The sequence below is a fragment of the Mus musculus genome, chromosome 7 (assembly GCF_000001635.26).
Source record: "Mus musculus strain C57BL/6J chromosome 7, GRCm38.p6 C57BL/6J".
In the NCBI taxonomy this organism is placed as follows: domain Eukaryota; kingdom Metazoa; phylum Chordata; class Mammalia; order Rodentia; family Muridae; genus Mus; species Mus musculus.
Window position 1 is genome coordinate 130,530,924 of NC_000073.6, and position 16,906 is coordinate 130,547,829.

The 16,906-nt window shown below is 45.0% G+C and overlaps 1 protein-coding gene across 1 annotated transcript; it reads right to left on the reverse strand.

Annotated features, from left to right (window-relative positions):
* Positions 1-1,602: 1,602 nt before the first annotated feature.
* Nsmce4a (NSE4 homolog A, SMC5-SMC6 complex component) lies at positions 1,603-16,458 on the reverse strand. Its single transcript, NM_001162855.1, has 11 exons — positions 16,069-16,458; positions 14,972-15,049; positions 11,757-11,887; positions 8,891-9,042; positions 8,088-8,187; positions 7,239-7,329; positions 6,060-6,154; positions 4,601-4,649; positions 2,847-2,938; positions 2,654-2,743; positions 1,603-1,769 (listed from the first exon to the last, which is right to left on the reverse strand). Exons 1-10 carry the CDS (start codon positions 16,349-16,351, stop codon positions 2,669-2,671), a joined length of 1,146 nt encoding a protein of 381 aa, NP_001156327.1. The 5' UTR covers positions 16,352-16,458; the 3' UTR covers positions 1,603-1,769; positions 2,654-2,668.
* Between the last annotated feature and the right edge of the window lie 448 nt (positions 16,459-16,906).

A 16,906-nucleotide genomic window follows, 5' to 3' on the forward strand; every position in this document is an offset into this window, starting at 1 on the left:
AAAAAAAAAAAAGAATGTAGACTCAAGGTATAAAAGTTCACATCAAATAGACAGCAGTATCCATGAGAGCTCATTTGGAAAGGAATTGGTAATAGTGGCATAATAAAAGGAAATAAAACTTGAGACATGTTATTCATGTAATTTATTTCAAATAGCCCAAAGAGTTGTTTGTGAGCTTTGAAACCTGGGGCTAAGAACATAGCAGAACAGGCCAGGTCATGCCCGGGCAGGCCCGTCATTACATGTCCTGACTGGCCTAGTGCCTCCCTATCTCCCGCCCTTCTGACAGTCTGTTGATGTTTAAATGGACCAATCATGTAAAACCGCGCCAATTCCTCCCCCAGCCCCACCCCTTTTCTATAAAAACCCCTAGCTTCCAAGCCTCACGGACTGTGTGAGATACGTTTCGAACAGGAGCTCCGCCATTATGGCTCCACCATGTGGTCAACACCTGTCTCCTGTGGGAGATATGTGTCAGCCCGGAGCTCTGTCATTAAACTACCTCATGCTTTTACATCAAGATGGTCGTCTGTTCGTGATTCTTGGGTGCGCGAATCGAAAATTGAGTGGGGTTTCCCCACTAGGTTCTTTCAATACCACAGACTCAGGAGACTCAGGAAAGGAGGGACTCCTCCGCCAGGGTTCGCCAGTAGATTAGATTTCCAAGTGATTCTTACTGAATCCTTTTTTCTTTCTTTCTTTCTTTTTTTTTTTTTTTTGGTTTTTCGAGACAGGGTTTCTCTGTGTAGCCCTGGCTGTCCTGGAACTCACTCTGTAGACCAGGCTGGCCTCGAACTCCGAAATCCGCCTGCCTCTGCCTCCCAAGTGCTGGGATTAAAGGCGTGCGCCACCACGCCCGGCTCTTACTAAATTCTCATGTATTACTCGTGAGGGCAGGTCATGCGGAGTGAGCACAGTCACACGGCTCCCAGGTGGCGGCCAGAGCTGTAGAGCTGATTCTCCTCTTCCACTTTAATGTGGGCACGAGACAGTCACTCACCGAGCCATCTCTCCAGCCACCAAGTGATTCTTACTTAAAGAAGACAGCCTGATGAAAATCATAGACTCTTATGGTGAAGGGTGACCCCCAGACAAAGTAGAAAGCAACCTCCTGGGAGACAGGAGGAACCTGAATCCAGAGCCTTGTGCTGAAAGAGTACCTGAAATAGGAGGGAAAGTCTTAAAGCAGAAAGCTCGGGAGAAGGAACCCAGAAACCATCAAGGGCCGACTAGAAAGCCCAACGTGGATGAGCGGGGCAGAGGAACTGGCAGCAGGATGGACTGACACTTGGTGCTGCTAGGGGCATAGCCCAGCCTGACTTGCCAGACGATGTAATAGCTCCTTGGGTGTAAAGCATAGGCCAAGCCACACCAAAAATATTTAACCATTTTTTAACCCACGAAAGGGAAAAAAATTTCATCTCGGGACAACCTATCTGTTGGCTTGGCCAGCTAACTTTACAACTAAAGAGACATAAAAAACACTATGTTATCTATCAGGCACTAACATCCTATGTAAAACCTTCATTGGGACAGGACTAGGAAAAAAGAGGACCCCACTCCTAACACACACTCCCAGAGACAATAAAAACGATCACGTTGTGACTATGGCAGTGGATTTCCTTTAATCAAAGACAACCATGACAGATCCAATAACTATCAAAAGCTACATTTTACCAAAAACAAATCTTCATCTTTAAAAACATTTAATCATACATATATACAATACATGCTGCTGCCCTTTCAGGGTTTCACTGTTGCCTTCAGGCCTAAAAAACATAAAATAAGAGGGAAGACAGCTGGTTATTAGCTGATAACCCAAAACTCGCAGTATACACATAAATGCAGTCTAGTGACCAGCCCCTTGTCACCGAGTAGGGCCAGGTTAAAAGGCTGCACTCCTCACAGAGTTAGTTCCCTTCCCCTCAAGATGCTCTGACAGAGGTAAGCTCTCTTGGAACAAAAGTTCAGTCAACTGAAATACGCACTGAATTTATATAAAGTGCTTTAAAAGCTCAATTTAATTCTCAAAATTAGAAAAAAAGATGAAGCTAAAGTGATCAGTTATTTTATAAACAGACTTACAGATAAGGAAAACGTGTAAATCGAATTAACCCCACAAGGTTTTAAAATCAAGGGGCAGGGTCAACAGACTCAAGGTCGATTCCACCCATGGCTGTCTTCAGGACAGAATACCAGTTGTTACTAAGATTTCTTTCTAGAAATGTCCCCCTTCGTAAAAATGAAGGTTTTTTTTTTTTTTTCATAGCATAATTCATTTCCGAAATGTGCATTTACTAGTATTCCCCTGAGGGAATGCTACTGCCACCTTCCTTTTCTGCTTCGTGCCATCACAACACTGGAGAAGTCTCCATATTTCATGTACTCAATTAGTGAAAACAAGCCCACGAACAATCATCCCCCCCCCCCCCCCCCCCCCCCGCTGCTTTTTCATCTATAGAGCTCAGGAACACCATGGTCACGGTAGCTGGCCTCCCGCTCCTGCCTGCCTTTACCAGTTACAGTTCAGGAACCGGACGCTAGAGGGAGACAAACCCCAGATGGCCTGGGCAGGAGGAACTACTAAGGCTCGGGGTTGCCTAATACAACTTTAATCCAACTGTGTGGCTGTCTGTCGTGTGGGAAACGGTACCTTCCGCTGCTGGCATCAGGCACTGAGCCGCTGCTGGCTCTGACTCAGCGGGATCACAGGCTCCGAAATCTCAAAGGTCTTCACAATCTCCTGCTCAGAAACGACGAACACTTAGGCAGTGGGAACATTCGTAGGGAAGGAGGACCAGGTCAGAACCGCCCTGGGGTGACCCGCAGGGCCTGCAGGGCCTTACCTCCCAGTCATGGTAACTCAGAGCTATAATTCCTTGACTCCTAATTTGAATGTTGTGGTCAATTCCCTCACTTTCTTCATTAATCACTGGCTCTGTTTAAAAGACAAAGATTTCAAACATTATCAGTCAGAACAGGTAACTTGAACAGCAAACGATCATAGGATTGAAGCTTGTACTGAGAAGATACTTGTATGTGCTGCCTAGATATCACGTACTACAAGCAGTTGAGTAGCGGAGCAAGTAACCCCGCTGATTCCCACACTGATCATGGGGTCTTTTTCTGAACGTTTAGCTTATCTGTGCACTAGCCACTTAGCTAAACCTTAGTGAGTCCAAGAGGAAGCCAAGCGCATGGAACAAATAACTGCATTGGAAGTCCTTAGTTCTCCATAAGGGACTTCAGAAGGGCATGAGTGAGAGAGATTGTATGCAGATAAGAGCAAGAGAGAACAGAACCTCGGAGGGAAGGCTTTGGCCACATGGACAGTGGTGGTCAGAAAGAAGGAAGCTACAAAAGTTACAAACAGTAAAAGTTGGGGGGGGGGGGGGCTGGAGAGATGGCTCAATGGTTAAGAGCACCGACTGCTCTTCCAAAGGTCCTGAGTTCAAATCCCAGCAACCACATGGTGGCTCACAACCATCCATAATGAGATCTGATGCCCTCTTCTGGTGCATCTGAAGACAGCTACAGCGTACTTATGTATAATAATAAATAAAACTTAAAAAAAAAAGTTAGGGGGATTTATCATTTTGTTAATCTTTTTTTTTTTCAAGATGGTTTTTCTGGGTAGCGCTTGCTGTCCTGGAACTCGCTCTGTAGACCAGGCTGGCCTCAAACTCAGAAATCCGCCTGCCTCTGCCTCCCAAGTGCTGGCAATAAAGGCGTGCACCACCACTGCCCAGGTTTTAAAACCATCCTATTTTCAGAATTTTCAGTTAACTAGGACAGATACATTTTGTTTACATCAATTTTATTAAAATGGGAATTTACCAGGCATGATGGCCCATGCTTTTGATCCAAATACCCAGAAGACATAAACAAGTGGATCTCTTTGAGTTTAAAGCTAGTGTGTTCTACACAGAAGTTCTAGGCTAGCCAGGGACACATTGTGAGACCATCTCAGTAGCAGAACTTCTTTGGTTTAAAAAACAAGAAAATAAAATTTTTGTAGTGGCACAAGCCTTCCTTCCCCACTCTTGGGAGACAGAGGCAGGCAGATCACAGTGTACCAGGTCTGACTGGTTTATGTAGTAACTTCCTGGACAGCCAGGGTTATGGATACAGACCCTGTCTCAAAACAAACAAAAAAACACAAAACAAAAACATAACAAAAAACCAGAAGCTTTTAATCCCAGCACTAAGAAGACTGAAAGTTTAAGGCCAGCCTAGACTACAAAACAAATTTCAGGCTAGCCTGGGCTATTTGCGGGGTTGGGGGGAGGAAAGAAGAAAAGAAGAAAAACAGAAAAAGACCTTACATTTAGCAAAACAAAATGGATTTCATAAAGTCTATTTTTTTTGGACTTTTTAAAAGATTTATTTGTTTATGTGAGTACATTATAGCTGTCCTCAGACACACCAGAAGAGGGCACCAGATCCCACTACAGATGTTTGTGAGTCACCGTGTGGTTTCTGGGAAACTGAACTCAGGACCTCTGGAAGAGTAACCAGTGCTCTTACCCGCTGAGCTTTCTCTCCAGCCCCAACTCTAATATTTTCTAAAACTGATTTCTATGAACACAGTATAATTTACCTATTATTGGCAGTCGGTCTTGGTCAAGTCTTATTCTTGCAAAACCATCCTGAAACAAAAACATGGTTTGAGGCAAGCAGCAAAATCTACTGCATGAAAATTCTTCATCAGTTAGGAAAAGCTCTACTTCAGGCAGCCAAAATGTACCCTAAGTCACAGACAAGTCTTTTCTCATATTACCCTACAAGGACTATTATTGCTGATGTTTCTAACTGACTTTTACCAGACTTTTACAGAGTCCACACTGACTTTATTACAATTATTACTATACTATTCCTTGGAGGAATGGAGCGACACTATGGTACACTGGGAAATCAGAGGACAACCTGTGACGTTGATGGACCATGTGGACCCTGAGAGAGACTTCATCCGCTGTGCCAACTCACCAGTCCTCTCTCCCGAGAAACCCTCAGGGCAGCCATCTTCCTCTCTAACTGATTTATGCATTCTATCACATATACTCCACATTTTAACATGCATTATTCTGTCACTGGGACCACTGGCAAACATGCCTCTATTGTTTGAGAGAGTACATGGATAAATAGAAGCTTTTGTCTAAATTTAAAAACCAAATTTATCTTACATGTTCCGGAATGCAACATAATGTAAGGCTTGAATCTCAATTCAAATATCCTTAGCACACTGAAAGGGGTCTGATTTAATGCTGTGTACATGTCCCATACTTAACGAGCTACAAACTACTGTAAAGCCACCCCCCCCCAGCCTTTATCCACGCGCTCCAGCTTTTTGGCCACGTTAACTTTATCACTTCCTTTCTATATCATTACTAGTATTACGTGAGAGGTGTGAGGCTGTCTCCTTCTCCTGCTTCTTTGGTCTCTTGTTTCTTTGGAATAAGTTTTTTCTTTGTGTCACCCTACCCTGTGACAGGGTTACTCTGTGTAGCCCTGCCTGTCCTGGAACGCACTCTGTAGACCAGACTGGCCTTGAACTCACAGAGATCTGCCTGCCTCTGCCTCCCGAGAGCTGAGACTAAAGACGTGCGCCATCACCGCCCGGCAAGCTTGTTTTTATATAGCATGAAAACTTCAGGAACGTTACCACATTGCAATCATTTCTTTTTCAAGCTTTACCATTATCCTTAGAACTAGAAGTATTTCAAATTTAGAAGAATTTGGGACTCTCTGCATAGATACAATGAGGTGTTTTGGAATTGGGACCTAATCTAAACCTGAAATTCATTTTTGCTCCATATACACCTTACACTGCCAGAAGGTAACGTCACACTCTAATTTAACTGGCCTGCTTCAGTAGTTGTGAAAATTTCCAATTTCAAATTAGTAATGATTACCTTGTGATTTTTAAAAACTAAAAGCAACCCATAAATTTTAGTTTACCCAACATACCAATTAATATTCTGCTATAATGGACAAATACCTCTCTCAGTGGTGTATCATTTTTAAAACACACAAGATGTTAGAGAAACCTAAAACCTTACCCGTATGATGAAGGAAACATGAAAGATGTTTTCCACTGTACGGGGGAAAGAATGTGGATCAACCACAAAATCAAAAAATGACATTGGAGTATCAGCTGTAGAAAAAAAGAAAAAGACAATCTTCAAATCACACACACACACACACACACACAAAACTATTATTTCAGAACAAGGTCTATGCCCTAATGTTAACTAGCAACAAGAAGGAACACGCAGGCCTCCTGCTGTGGGGTATAGACCATTCTGAAGGTCAGTTTGGCATTTCTACTAAAATACAGATAACTGATCTGGCAGCCACCCTCAGCAATTAGTGGCTCAAACAAAGACCCACTTCAGCAGTCTTTGTACGGCAGGAAAATGCAACAAAGAACCTTTCCAGTGATAAGGATTATTAACTATGTTTATGATATAGCCATCCCATGGGAAACCCTGAAAAGAATAAGGGCAAGTTGTAGGATGTCAAACGACGTCTACAGGGAAAAGCCACACCTCAGAAAGTGTATATCAGGATTGATTGATCAATCGATCGTTCGATCGATTGATTGATTAGCTTGGAAAAAAGAAAAAGTACCCCTCCCCCCCAACCTGACATGTATATTTACATGAAATAAACAGGAAACACTGTTAAAGCAGGCACCCGTTTGACAAGTGACCAACATGAGGAATACAAGGGAGGAGATACTTTTATGGGGGCTGGCCACATGCCTCCGAGGTTAAGAACACAGGGCCTGGCATGTGTGCTGTACACAGACATATAGGCAAGCAAAACACCCATACACATAAAATAAAAATAACAAATTTTTCTTTAAAAAAAAAAAAAGTAACCTAAAACACTTTTTAAGTTATTTTATCAACATCACATGAGGTATTTAGGAGGAAAAGCCTCATAAAATATGTTTGATTAAAAAAAAAGGAAGTGAGACAGGTGTATCTTCTGCCTTTAATTCCTGCACTCGGGAGGTGAAGGCAGGCAGACACCCATGAGTCTGAGGCCAGCCTAAACTACTGAGTTCCGGGCCAGCCTGGGCAATAACTCCTTTAAAAAAGAAACACAGGAAAGAGTCACAATAACTCAAATATATGCAACTGAAAATGCCTTTTAAATAAAACCACCTTGTAGGAAGTGACAAGCCCGCTAAACACCATTGGTGGTACTTTTGAGCGTGACGCCATACTTACGGTCTTCTCGAAAGTATGTCTGCAACAATCCCAAGATCCTCTCCACTTCCTTCTCCGTTGCTTCTTGGTGAGATTCTTCCATGCATTTCAACTGGCAAACAAATCAACAGGCTCACGCACCCGTCACACAGGTCACACGGCAGTTGACAATCTCTCCTTCTCTATTGCCCGTCCAAACCTCAAAGTTCTGGTTAGACTTGCTAGCTTTTAAACTTACCTGTCTTAAAACTTTACAGTGTTAAAAAAAAAGTCTTCTCATTTCAGTTCTATCTTTATATTTTTGGTAGACAGGTTAATGTCACCCAACAGCTAGCTCAACTGTCTTTCGGTTAAACAAAGTCACAACCAATGGCTTAGGACAGTGGTTCTCGACTGCATGTGATCTTGTCCCACAGGGGTCTACAGTAGAGACATTTTTGGTTATAGCTGGTATGGTGCTTATATAGTATCTAGTGAGCAGAGGCAAGAATTCTAAACATCTTAGCAATGCCCAGACAGTTCCCTCGCAGGAATCAGGCAGCCCTAAGGGCTGACAGTGCTAACGCTGAGAAACCCTGGTTTGGGAAAACTGATTAAAACCATACAAGTAAGTGAAAGTGGACAATCCAACGACATGTTAGGAGACATCTGAAATAAAATCTTTGAATGACAAGAACCTGACTCTGGACCATAACCACTTAGATACTTATGACTTTGTTTAATGGAGTCAGGGTGGTACTATGTAGTCCAGCTGACCTGGCCTAGAATTCCGGATGTGAGCAAAGCCGGCCCCCAACTCCACCAACACCCAACCTCATATGTATTAAATATAGGTTAGTCTAAAAAAAAAACAATATTTGAAAAACAAACCTGAGCAGGCATTGCACGCTGCTCTTCTATCATGCGAGGCTGTCTTGGCCGATCACTTCGTGGCTTTGGCACAGGGAATTCTCCATGTATTGAACCCAACCTAGTGAGAAAATACGCTTTCATGTCTTTTTTGTTTCTTTTATAAACAAACCCCTTTCACTGACTGAACAAATAAAATCTAAAGCAAAAAAAAAATTAGAAACCAGTATCCTAGACCTATGGGAAAAAAGGACTAGACCACATTGGACAGCTGTCCCTGGGAAAGGATCTACTGGGGAAGGGGGCTGTACACTTGTAGGCTGTCTTGAACCAGCAAGAGCCATCCTTGGTTTGTCACAGTATTAGAATAGCCACTTCATTTCTTAGTTGAGACAATGAGTCGATTAAATAGTCTTCAAATACAACGAGTGGTCATGCAAGAGGAGGCTCTAATAAATAATAAACTGCCATAATCTCAGGATATTCAGGAGCCTTCACCCTCCCGCATGACAAGGATTTCATGTATCATAAACAGATTCAGAAACACGCTACAGACCCCAAAATCTCTGACCTAGAAAGCAAACGAGCCAAGAGAGCACCTTGGTAAGGTCCTGCCTTGTGGCATTTCCTGCTAAGGGAGGACAGAGACCGTTGACTCGAGTGACACTTACGGACTTCTGTTCAAGCCTGGGGGAGTCTCTGAACAATGGCTTCATGACTGTGACTTCCTTACTACTTAAAAATCTTTGTCCCTACATAAAAATAATTTACAGTTTACAAATTATGACTATGGCTAGTCTGTTGGATTTTGAAAGTAATCTTACAGAAAGTGGAATGTATGGGTCTTATTAAAGGTGTTTTCTGCTGTTTTGCCTGATATTTTCCAGGAGTCATAGACAATTAACTCAATATCAGCTCTGTCTTCATCACGGATGACCTCTTGAGCTTCTAGTGGGTTTACACCCATATGTGTCAGCTACAACGGAAAGAAACAAGAAAAGAAAAAAGTTAAGCCACGGGCCAACATTCTCCAAAGTCAATAAAGAAGCCAGAGGGAGCGCCTGTTTTCATCCTAGCTCAGTTTCCAACTGCAAAGATCATCTCACATATAGATCTCTATGCAAAACTACCTTCTGTTGTGAGAAAATATTCCTCAGTATACTGAGAACTTCTGGCCAGACAGTGAGATGATTTGGCTTAGCCGTTCTCAACCAGGGCGACTTTGCCTCTAAAGGGTGCTTTGGCACTACAAAGTATTTTTGGCAGTCGGCGACAGCCATGCTGTGGCACCTAGTAGGCAGAGGCCAGGGAAACTGTCCTGTGGTGCACAGGAGAAGCATTCAACATAGAGAGGCACCCAGCCCAAACGTGCTGAGGCAGAGAAACCCTGCTCCTTTCCACTCCAGCCAAAGGGGTGTGAGAATGGCAGGCAATGAGCTCAGAGGCCTACTGGGGTACAGGCAGCTCCACTAGGAACAAAACCATACCAGCAGGGACACGGAAGACCCCAAACCAAGCACTCCAGTACACAAACAGACGTTTAGCTGGCTTTCAGATCTCAGTGACTGGCCAGTTTCCTAAAAGGACCTCAGTATATCCAGAGAGCAGTAACGCGCAAGAAAAAACTCCTAACAGTGTCTCTTCCTGAGGAGACTTGGCAACAAATCAAATTCTCTTGTCTATATTTTACAGAAGTGTATTATTACAGCCAGGTGTGGCTATTAGACTACATTAGTTTCTTAAGAAAGAACACACTTTTTTGTTTTGTTTTGTTTTTGTTTTTTGGGTTTTTTTTTTTTTTTTTTTTTGTTTTTTGAGACAGGGTTTCTCTGTGTAGCCCTGGCTGTCCTGGAACTCACTCTGTAGACTAGGCTGACCTCGAACTCAGAAATCCACCTGCCTCTGCCTCCCAGTTGGGATTAATGGCGTGCACCACCACTGCCCAGCTAAGAAAGAATACATTATATCAGGCAGTAATATGCCTAAAAGTTCTTAAGGAAGTAGAATGTATAAACAATAATTAGAAAGCCTTCAATGCAACCGGACTTGGAGAGGGGAGGGAAGTTTCCAGGACCCACTCCGAGCGGCACAATGGCTCTCCTCCACTCCTCTGCCATCCAGTCCAGAGGGCCTCACTCTGTAGCCCTGCCTGGAACTCAGAGATCCGCCTGCCTCTGCCACCTGAGTGCTGGGATGAATGGTGTGAGTCACCACACCCAGCTTTCTCCTTTAATGTCTTATTGTGATGTTAGACTTGGATGTTAGACTGGAGTTATACCAGACGCCAGAAAAGTTTTTACTCCCTGCTTTAAGATTTTAACTTACTGGGATGCTATTTAAAGGTTAAAGCATAACTAACTTTTATTTTAAAAACACTTAGCATGTGTATGTCAACATTTCCAAAATACGTTGTACTTCTTAGTGTAAGAAAACAGTAAGACTTTAAAAATAAACTGCAATTAATCATGTTCCTCGTTATTTTAAGAAGCAATCACTTTATCTGGCCCAGCCTCACAAATGCTGACCTTTTCCCAACATTGGGTACTAAACCAAGGGCCTTGTGGATGCTATAGGCAAGGGTTCTACCCCTGAACTACAGCTTCACACTCTCTTTTCTGCAATTTTTAAGAGAGGACGTCTTCACATAACACAACCTTGCAATCCTCTTGCCTCAGGCTCCCAAGTAGCTGAGAACGACGTGTGTCCTAGCACACACAGCTTAAGCCATCTAATAGCCTTTTAAACATAAAAGCACTGTCAAAATTCAGTGTTCTGCTGGGTGTGGTAGGGTAAAGGACATGTCTTTATTCCCAGCAGGCAGAGGCAGGCAGATCTCTATGAGTTCCAGGTCTGTCTAGTCCACAGAGTGAGCTCCCCAACAGCCAGGATCTCAAAGGCCAAAAACAAAAAGTGATTCTATTCTTGGGCATGTTCATCAAAAAGGTTTTAAAACTTCAGGTACTGCTGGACGTGGTGGCGCGCGCCTTTAATCCTGGCACTCGGGAGGCAGAGGCAGGCGGATTTCTGAGTTCGAGGCCAGCCTGGTCTACAAAGTGAGTTCCAGGACAGCCAAGGCTATATACAGAGAAACCCTGTCTCGAACCCCCCCATCCCCCCCCCAAAACCCAAACTTCAGGTACCAATGACTCACATTTGCTAAGAGGCAAAGGTGAGTGAACTAAATTCAATACAAAACCACCCATCCTATTTGCATGATTCTAAAAATTTTCCAAGACAGAATATGTCTGTATATAAGGTCATTTACAGCTGACCTCTACCCTGAGCTGCCTGCCCTCAACCTTCACCTCCACAGTGGGAGCTCTGGTCCAGCCTAGGATAGATGTCCTAGAATGACCTAGAACATTTAGGAAGTAGGAGAGGAAATGACTATTAATAACCAGAACATACAGAGTCTTAGAAGAGAACACTAAGAGGTTTCAAACTGCTCCAAGCTCCCGCCCTAAATTCCAGCACTCAGAAGGCAGAGGCAGGCAGATCTCTGAGTTCCAGGCAGAGATCTGTTTAATCTGTAAATGTCCTAAGACCTCCATAGAACACTCTAAGACCAAATAAATAAATAAGAGGAGATAAAGTGAAAATCATCAGCAAACTGATATGGGCAAGTAGAGAATTATATAATAAGACATTTTAAAGAAGCATTTAATTAAAATTCTGTAGCTTTAAACTTACTAGAGTTTCAACATATCTTAACATATCAAACGAGCTCAGGTCAGAGCGCAGCTGTTTGGCTTTCTCTTTGCCCAAGTCTGAAGCCAGAACAAGAAACTGGGCATCCAGAACTGCCTCTCTTGCTCGTGACACTGTAGAACAAGAAATACATGTTAAGAAACCCATGTAACCCACAGGTACGCCCCCCCCCCCTAAATTTTCAAGTACTTCTTAGGATCTTTCCACTAAGCCAAAACAATCCCCAGGAGGCTGGAAATGGACCCATAGACATTGATAACAGGTTCCCTCCCCACCACACCAAAACCTCCCCCACCGCTCACCAGTCTTAGAGCTCACTCTCTAGCTTTCATATTCCTGGTCACTGAACCAGTATCTCCTTTTTTTTTCTTTTAGATTTATTTTATGTGTATGAGTGTTTTCCTGCATGTATGTAAACGTAAACAGGGCATGTGTGAACCTGAAGCCCACGGAGATCAGAAGAGGTCAACATATCCCCTGGAACTGGAGTTGTGGGTGCTGGGAATCAAACCCAGGTTTTCTACAAGAGCAAGAGGTGCTTTTAACCAGTGAACCATCTCTTCAGCCGGGACCGAACCCATAGTCTCTTAATAACCCCAGTATAACAAAGACTTGGTGATACATAACACCTGTCTCTCTGACTCCCACATGCTGATCACCATTCTCACCTGGGCTGCTGTAACTCCCAGGGAATGGCCACTACAGGTAGGGAGAGATGATACAAAGTCTGTAGAGGAAGAAGGGTTAACTGAAGGACAGGCTGAGCTAGCGGAGCTGGGTTTTACAGCCCCTGTCCTATGGGTCACAGAGAATCTGAAATAGCAGTCAAGGAAGACTGTAATATAAGGCAAGCCAAACAAATTCAAAAAGAAATGCCTGACCGGGCGTGGTGGCGCACGCCTTTAATCCCTGCACTTGGGAGGCAGAGGCAGGCGGATTTCTGAGTTCGAGGCCAGCCTGGTCTACAGAGTGAGTTCCAGGACAGCCAAGAATATACAGAGAAACCCTGTCTCGAGAAAAAAAAAAAAAAAAAAAAATGCCTGTGCACGGCATGCCCCTCAAGGCCACTTTCATTTGAGCCAACTGATTTCCTGAAGCATTGGCACAAAAACAGAAAACACACAGCTAGGAAACTTATTGGCTCTGGCTTTTGTTCTTAGCCATCATTTTTCTCTCTCCAGAAGGGAAGATTTTAATCATTCCGAGAGTCACTGCAGAAGTCACAGAGAAAGAAAGGGAAAGCAGACACTGGCTGCTGGGCTCTTGTCTACAACACCCCCTCCTTTGCCCAACAGCTACATAGGCTACTACAAGAAAAGTGTAGATCTGTCTGGACGAGAGCAAGTTCCCTATAGAATTAAAACAGGTGTGACACCCATACCCATGAATGCCAAGCAGGATAACTCTGGGGTTTTTTTGTTGTTGTTTTTTTGAGACAGGGTTTCTCTGTGTAGTCCTGGCTGTCCTGGAACTCACTCTGTAGACTAGGCTGGCCTCGAACTCAGAAATCCGCCTGCCTCTGCCTCCCGAGTGCTGGGATTAAAGGTATGCACCCCGGCATGGAATAACTCTTGAGAGCCCAGCTGAGTGAATAATTTTGCCTTCTACTGAGGGAGGTAACATGGAAGAAGTCAGTAAGATGGACGGTTGATAATAGGGGTGTAAATGAGCCAATCACAAATGAGACCGTGGGTCCAGGCTATGATGGAAGAAAAAGCTTGACAGTGGAAAAGTGGAAGAGGAGCCACAATCCTTCAAGTTCTGGAAGTGATTTAGTGTATGTTCCAGACCAAAAAGGTGAACTGTAAGGAGGCCATGGCCAGAGCAGGAAAGACTGAAGGACAACACTCACTAAACACTGTGACAACGCAAACAACCAGGCATCCTAGATAACTAGAAGCAAACTGTCCGAAAGATCATGAGGAACTGTGGCTAGCAGGGAACAGGGCATCCCTGGTTTCTCTCCTTATCACTGCAGTTGCCCCTTTCTGTTCCTAAAGCAGTGAGAGAGGCCCAAAGAGAAACATGGTCTGTGTAGCTGTCCTGGTCTCCCATCAGGAAGTACACCCACCTTGCTCATTGGATACCAGCCAAAGCGGTCACCACTACAACCAACTGCTGCTGCTTTTAATTCAAACTAATATTGTGGTTTTAAGCCCCCATGCGGCTGGGGAAGAGGGACCAGCAGTTAATACAGAGTACTGCTCTTCCAAGAGGCCTCTGGGTTGGGTTCCCAACACCCTTGTCAGACAACTCACACCCTCCGTGTACTCCAGCTCTGAGAAGAATCCCATATCCTCTTCTGGCCACCACAGATAACTGTATTCATGTGCACAAACCCACATGGACACACAACTTCAAACAAATAGAAAACTCCCAGGAGCCAGATTTCAACACGGAAAGTTCTTCCCCACTGTCCCCAACCACACACAAGAGGTGTGCCTGTAGATGAGGCACCTCCATTAGGTTATAGGTGGATCAATAGCTAAAGGAGGGGAGACCAAGGAAGGAAAAGAAAAGAGGATCTCTGAAGCTGGCTGCACTCTTCTCTAGTTCATCTATCTGCTTAACAGAACATACAAGTGAAACTTTCAAATTCAAGCCAGCAAAAGAATCACGGCTTCTTTTTTGTTAGTCTTTTTTGTTGTTGTTATTTTCGAGACAGGGTTTCTCTGTGTAGCCCTGGCTGTCCTGGAACTCACTTTGTAGACCAGGCTGGCCTTGAACTCAGAAATCTGCCTGCCTCTGCCTCCGGAGTGCTGGGATTAAAGGCGTGTGCCACCACGCCCAGCTAGTTTGTTTGTTTGTTTGTTTTTGAGACAGGGTTTCTGTGTGTAGCTGTAGATGCACAGGAACAGACAGTTGCAGACCAGGCTGGCCTTGAACTCAGAGACCTGCCTCTGCCCCTCCCCCACCCCCCAGTGCTGAGATTAAAGGGTGTGTACCACCACTGCCCAGCTCATGGAAGAGGCTTCTTAAAACAGACTGTACAACTCCTTCCTGACTTCTAGAAATCTTCGAAGAACCCTAAAGCATACACTGTACCAAGTGGTAAGTGCACAGTATTGTTGCTAAAACGGAAAAGGCTCTGGGCCTGTGCACTAGTAAATGGGAATTATGGAACAACAATAATTGGCTTCTATAAAAGTAACCCAGTGAGTATAAGCTGCAATAACAGATTTAAAATCATGAATTACCTTCATTAAACAGAGTGTTAGCTTCTTCCAGGACCTCTGTTAGTTTGTCACCAGCATTCAGTATGTCTTCCCGGTTTTCTATTTAAAAGAATACAAGCTTAGGGAACTGGGCACATCCTTCACTAATAAGTAGCAACTTACAGTTCCTTCCACTCCTACAGCCTGGGTAATGATTAGAGTGGCTTTATCTCTTTAACAGAAAAAGGCTTTATCTTTTACAGAAAGAGACAATGTTACTACTGTTCCAAGCAAATTGAACGTCTGTGTGTGCAGAAGGCCTGGGGTCAACCTTTGATGTCCTTCCCTCAGCGCACCATCACCTTTGCCTTTTGAGACAGGGTATCTATCTATCTATCTATCTATCTATCTATCTATCTATCTATAGAACTATCTATCTATCTATCTATCTATAGAACTAGCCAAGAAGGCTAGGTGAGCTGGCCAAAGAGACCCAGGGTCTCTGCTTCCCCTCGGCTGAGGATACAAGTTTACAGAACTACTTTTAGGAGACACTTTAGAGGGTTCTGGGGAATCTAATTAAGGTCGCAAGAGAAGCATCTGCCCATCTCCCCAGCCCTCAAAACTTGAACTCTTGACAGGAAACACTTGCTCCCCAAATGTGCAAAGGGATGACTCTTCGGCTTCCCAATACAAGGGCTCGATTAAGAAAGGATTGTCAACTTCTCAAGCAACAGGCTCATCTGGAGAGCCACACAACAAACGCTTGGGCCTGTACAGCATTTCTGATTCAGTGTATCCGAGCTGGGCAGGGAAATGTGCATTTTAGCAATCCCAAGGGACTCCATAGCTCAGGCGCCCACGAGGAGCAAGCTAGATTGAACAAAAATCTGGTGGTGTGTGCTTGTCTTCCCTACTGGCTAGCTGAGCTCAAGTCACCACCAGGTCTGGTCTCCCGCTTTTCCAGCCGGCCACACAGCACCTGCGCGGCCGCCGCCAAGGTCGCGTAGGCTGCACTTCGTAAACAAGCGAAAGCGCGCTGCCGCGAGCCTGCGCAGACCGGCCAGCGCCTGCACCTCCACCGCCCTCCCCAGCCATGGAACGCCACCGGCCCGCGCAGCCACAAAGCGCCACCTTACGTTGGACAGAGTTGATGAGAGCGCGGTACTGATGGCGGATCTGGCGGCACAGGCCCTGGTCGTACTCGGCCTCCAAGCAGGCCGGGTCCATCAGCTCGTCCCCAGAATCAGACAGATCGGAGTCCTCCAAGCTCGGACGCTCCGCTGCCTCCCTGCGCTCCGGCGCGGCGCCGCGGCGGGCCAGCGGGGACCGCGAGCGGGACCGGGAGCGGGTGCGATCCCGGTGCGGGTCGCGGCCCCGGCCCCGGCCCTCAGACCGGCGGCCGCTGCTGTCGCCAGACATCGCGCCAATTCGCCTTGCAACTTCGGAGCGGCGGAAGTTCGCGCCAGAAACTGAAACCCCCGGCTGGGCTCGAGCGCCGGCTCCAGGAGCAACGCAGCTCCCCGGCTGGCGCGTGAGCACACAGCGACACCTGTGGCCCGGAGGTCGCGGCGGCGTTGGCTGTGTCTGTGCCTCGCATTGGTTCTTAGTTACTCCACCCTGCAAGCAAGAGTCTTAGGACTTTAGATCTCTGATCCTAATGCCCACCCCACTTAGTCATGCATCTTCCCATTGTCTCTTTGGCTCCTCTGGCCTTGGGGAGGATACAACAAACAAAACAGGGTTCCTTGACTGTACCATAGTAAACTGTTAAGCCTCCTTCTAAATATCTGCACCACCACACGGCAGGTTCACAGCTGATTCTCTAACAACAGATACCCTATAACAGGTCTGAGGAAGATAATTATATGCAATGTGGTTTCAAAGATACATGTATACATATCATTCCATGTAATTGTGTGTGTGTGCACTGTACATAGATACGCATGCACAAGTGTGCATCTGCGGGTACAAACG